Here is a 4907-nt window from a genome sequence, read left to right as displayed (position 1 = left end):
TACCCTCAGCCAGCCCACTTCATTGTTTCCCAAACCTCTCCTCCAGTACCCTCAGCCAGCCCACTTCATTGATTTATTCTAGAACTAACACATTTAAATGGTCATTAAGCCCTTCATTAGTTGAATCTGCAGTGCTACTGTACTTCTGGGACAACTAACCGGGCCGGCTGTGGGTACTGCTGGAGAGGTTTGGGTAATGCTGGAGAGGTTTGGGTACTGCTGGAGAGGTTTGGGTAATGCTGGAGAGGTTTGGGTACTGCTGGAGAGGTTTGGGTACTGCTGCAGAGGTTTGGGTACTGCTGGAGAGGTTTGGGTAATGCTGGAGAGGTTTGGGTAATGCTGGAGAGGTTTGGGTAATGCTGGAGAGGCTGTGGGTACTGCTGGAGAGGTTTGGGTAATGCTGGAGAGGTTTGGGTACTGCTGGAGAGGGTTGGGTAATGCTGCAGAGGTTTGGGTACTGCTGGAGAGGTTTGGGTAATGCTGCAGAGGTTTGGGTACTGCTGGAGAGGTTTGGGTAATGCTGGAGAGGTTTGGGTAATGCTGGAGAGGCTGTGGGTACTGCTGGAGAGGTTTGGGTACTGCTGGAGAGGTTTGGGTAATGCTGGAGAGGTTTGGGTACTGCTGGAGAGGTTTGGGTAATGCTGGAGAGGTTTGGGTACTGCTGGAGAGGTTTGGGTAATGCTGGAGAGGTTTGGGTAATGCTGGAGAGGTTTGGGTAATGCTGGAGAGGTTTGGGTACTGCTGGAGAGGTTTGGGTAATGCTGGAGAGGTTTGGGTAATGCGGGAGAGGTTTGGGTAATGCTGGAGAGGTTTGGGTAATGCTGGAGAGGTTTGGGGAATGCTGGAGAGGTTTGGGTAATGCTGGAGAGGTTTGGGTAATGCTGGAGAGGTTTGGGCAATGCTGGAGAGGTTTGTGTAATGCTGGAGAGGCTGTGGGTACTGCTGGAGAGGTTTGGGTAATGCTGCTTCGTTATAGTGATCTTGTTCATGAACCATCTTTGTTTCTCCGTATGTCTGTAGAGGGAACTGCTAAGCTGATCCCCGAGGAAGGCAGTATGTACTACCACAGAGTCCAGCACTACAGAGAACTACTGGACTCTCTACAGATGGACGCCTATACACACGGCTCTATACTCCACCCAGAGATCACCGTGGACTCACACATCCCAGCCTACGCCACCACACGTATACGAGGTGAGACGCGCACGCACACGCACACGCACACGCACGCACACACGCACACACACGCACACACACACACACTAACTTCCGTGGTATATTGGGGGTATAATAATGCCCTGGTTGTATTTGTGTGTGACAGCACAGATTGGGAACACAGAGTCGGAGCTGAAGAAGCTAGCGGAGCAAAACCCAGAGCTAAAAGATGCCTATATGGCTAAAACGAGGCGTTTAAAGGTAAACGTCATGACTCAAATCCACACGGCTCTTTTTACTACTCCTTTTCAACCTGGAACTGTTTACCATCTCTGCATGATGTCATGAAAAGCCTAAACGCCCAGTTTCCCTCCGTTTGTAGCACAAGCTGTTTGACCATGACAACATGAAGTATCTTAAGAAGATTCTGGATGAGTTGGAGAAAGTTCTGGACCAGGTTGAGACAGAGCTACAGAGGAGAGCAGAGGAGACACCAGGTAGGTATTACACTGGGGAAGGTTCTGGACCAGGTGGAGACAGAACTATAGAGGAGACACCAGGTAGGTATTACACTGGGGAAGGTTCTGGACCAGGTGGAGACAGAACTATAGAGGAGACACCAGGTAGGTATTACACTGGGGAAGGTTCTGGACCAGGTGGAGGAGACACCAGGTAGATATTACACTGGATAAGGTTCTGGACCAGGTGGAGGAGACACCAGGTAGGTATTACACTGGGGAAGGTTCTGGACCAGGTGGAGGAGACACCAGGTAGGTATTACACTAGGGAAGGTTCTGGACCAGGTGGAGGAGACAGCAGGTAGGTATTACACTGGGGAAGGTTCTGGACCAGGTGGAGGAGACACCAGGTAGGTATTACACTGGGGAAGGTTCTGGACTAGGTGGAGGAGACACCAGGTAGGTATTACACTGGGGAAGGTTCTGGACCAGGTGGAGGAGACATCAGGTAGCATACAGGAGAAGGTTCTGGACCAGGTGGAGGAGACGTCAGGTAGCATACAGGAGAAGGTTCTGGACCAGGTGGAGGAGACGTCAGGTAGCATACAGGAGAAGGTTCTGGACCAGGTGGAGGAGACGTCAGGTAGCAGACAGGAGAAGGTTCTGGACCAGGTGGAGGAGACGTCAGGTAGCAGACAGGAAAAGAGATGAATACACCTTTATAATTGACACAACTGTTTTTAGACAGAAGACACTGTAGAAAATCTTCTTCCTCTTCTTATTTCCACCAGAGGAGGGCAGCAGTCAGTCGTGGCTGTGTGGAGAGTTCTTCAGCATGGCCGACGTCTCCCTGGCTGTCACCCTGCACCGCCTCAAGTTCCTGGGGCTTTCCCGCCGTTACTGGGGCAACGGGAACCGCGGCAACCTGGAGGCCTACTACGAGCGTGTGCTGGAGCGCCCGTCCTTCCGGAGGGTTCTGGGTCACGTAAACAACATCCTGATCTCGGCCGTGCTACCCGCCGCGTTCCGGGTGGCGAAGCAACACGTGCCGGCGTTCGTTGGCACCACGCTGCTCATAGGCATCCTGGGAGGAGCCACGTACCTGGCCTTCCTTTACCTGAAGACCAGGATGTTAATTACCAGGTGGTAGAGGTGAGAGAGAGAGAGAGAGAGAGAGAGAGAGAGAGAGAGAGAGAGAGAAATGGGAAGAGAGGCAGGGAAGGAGAGAGAGAGAGAGAGAGAGAAATGGGAAGAGAGGCAGGGAAGGAGAGAGAGAGAGAGAAATGGGAAGAGAGGCAGGGAAGGAGAGAGAGAGAGAGAGAGAGAGAGAGAGAGAGAAATGGGAAGAGAGGCAGGGAAGGAGAGAGAGAGAGAGAGAGAGAGAAATGGGAAGAGAGGCAGGGAAGGAGAGAGAGAGAGAGAAATGGGAAGAGAGGCAGGGAAGGAGAGAGAGAGAGAGAAATGGGAAGAGAGGCAGGGAAGGAGAGAGAGAGAGAGAGAGGGAGAGAGAGAGAGAGAAATGGGAAGAGAGAGGCAGGGAAGGAGAGAGAGAGAGAGAGAGAGAGAGAGAGAGAGAGAGAAGAGAGAAATGGGAAGAGAGAGGCAGGGAAGGAGAGAGAGATATGCTTAAACCCAGAATGGGTTGCTTTACTCTGTAACACACAGCCACCATTGCCCATTGCTGTACAGTACACTGTGGTGCAGTGGATTGTCCATAAACCATAGACACAATAGAATATAACTTTATTGAATATAACTTTATTGTTCACATAATGTGGACATTTCTCTTTGCCGTGGTGCTCATTGCATTATTTAATAGGTAAAATATGCTTTTTCAGTCATCTTTAGTTTGTGTGTCAGATTGTCAGATGAGTCTGTGGTTCCTCCTACCTTCTGACAGCTTAGCTTTGTCAGATGAGTCTGTGGTTCCTCCTACCTTCTGACAGCTTAGCTTTGTCAGTTGAGTCTGTGGTTCCTCCTACCTTCTGACAGCTTAGCTTTGTCAGTTGAGTCTGTGGTTCCTCCTACCTTCTGACAGCTTAGCTTTGTCAGTTGAGTCTGTGGTTCCTCCTACCTTCTGACAGCTTAGCTTTGTCAGTTGAGTCTGTGGTTCCTCCTACCTTCTGACAGCTTAGCTTTGTCAGTTGAGTCTGTGGTTCCTCCTACCTTCTGACAGCTTAGCTTTGTCAGTTGAGTCTGTGGTTCCTCCTACCTTCTGACAGCTTAGCTTTGTCAGTTGAGTCTGTGGTTCCTCCTACCTTCTGACAGCTTAGCTTTGTCAGATGAGTCTGTGGTTCCTCCTACCTTCTGACAGCTTAGCTTTGTCAGATGAGTCTGTGGTTCCTCCTACCTTCTGACAGCTTAGCTTTGTCAGATGAGTCTGTGGTTCCTCCTACCTTCTGACAGCTTAGCTTTGTCAGATGAGTCTGTGGTTCCTCCTACCTTCTGACAGCTTAGCTTTGTCAGATGAGTCTGTGGTTCCTCCTACCTTCTGACAGCTTAGCTTTGTCAGATGAGTCTGTGGTTGTCAGTTCTTTGCTTGGTTATACAGTATATTAACAGTTTATTTACAAAAGGCTTTATCCATACATACATTTTTCACATTTGTGTTTTTTCATCAGAAGTGATTGCTTATGGGTACCTTGATGTGTGTGTAAAATATGACTGTTCTGAGATGTTTCATGCATAGGTTTTAGATGTGTATAAAAATGTGTTTTTGCAAAATGCTATATATCCACAATTTGCTGCCGTGTCCTGTCTTGTCCTGATGAAATTAAACAGTTTTTTTCACTTGATTCAGAACTAATATCAACGGTTTACTTTGTATCTCTCTCTCTCTGTCTCTGTCTCTCTCTCTCTCTCTCTCTCTCTCTCTCTCTCTCTCTCTCTCTCTCTCTCTCTCTCTCTGTCTCTCTCTCTCTCTCTCTCCCTCTCTCTCTCTCTCTCTCTCTCTCTCTCTCTCTCTCTCTCTCTCTCTCTCTCTCTCTCTGTCTCTCTGTGTCTCTCTCTCTCTCTGTCTCTCTCTCTGTCTCTCTCTCTCTGTCTCTCTCTCTCTCTAACTCTCTCTCTCTCTCTAACTCTATCTCTCTCTCTCTCTCTTTTCTTCACTTTGTCAGAATGGTAACCTGAATTCCCAGTGTCTTGATTGCATTCGATATCCATTAGTCTACCTCCCTCCCTCCCTCCAAGCCCCTAACAGTCTACCCAGATAAATCAACAAGCCCCGACTAGTCTACCCAGGTAAATACACAAGCCCCGACTAGTCTACCCAGGCAAATCCACAAGCTCCGACTA

At 49.2% G+C, this 4907-nt stretch overlaps 1 protein-coding gene across 1 annotated transcript in view; it reads left to right on the top strand.

Moving 5' to 3' along the window:
- The window catches only part of gdap1 (ganglioside induced differentiation associated protein 1), a 16557-nt gene extending 12138 nt beyond the window's left edge, over nt 1–4419 (top strand). Inside the window, exons 3-6 of the mRNA XM_065006867.1 lie at nt 1021–1194; nt 1322–1416; nt 1538–1652; nt 2405–4419. Of these exons, the coding sequence (XP_064862939.1) occupies nt 1021–1194; nt 1322–1416; nt 1538–1652; nt 2405–2763 (743 nt within the window). The 3' untranslated portion in view covers nt 2764–4419. The remainder of the gene's footprint in view (nt 1–1020; nt 1195–1321; nt 1417–1537; nt 1653–2404) is intronic.
- The last annotated feature ends 488 nt before the right edge of the window (nt 4420–4907 follow it).

Source organism: Oncorhynchus nerka, linkage group LG22 (assembly GCF_034236695.1).
Source record: "Oncorhynchus nerka isolate Pitt River linkage group LG22, Oner_Uvic_2.0, whole genome shotgun sequence".
Lineage (NCBI taxonomy): Eukaryota > Metazoa > Chordata > Actinopteri > Salmoniformes > Salmonidae > Oncorhynchus > Oncorhynchus nerka.
The sequence above is the reverse complement of the archived record's forward strand: the minus strand, read 5'-3'. Positions and strand labels throughout refer to the sequence as shown.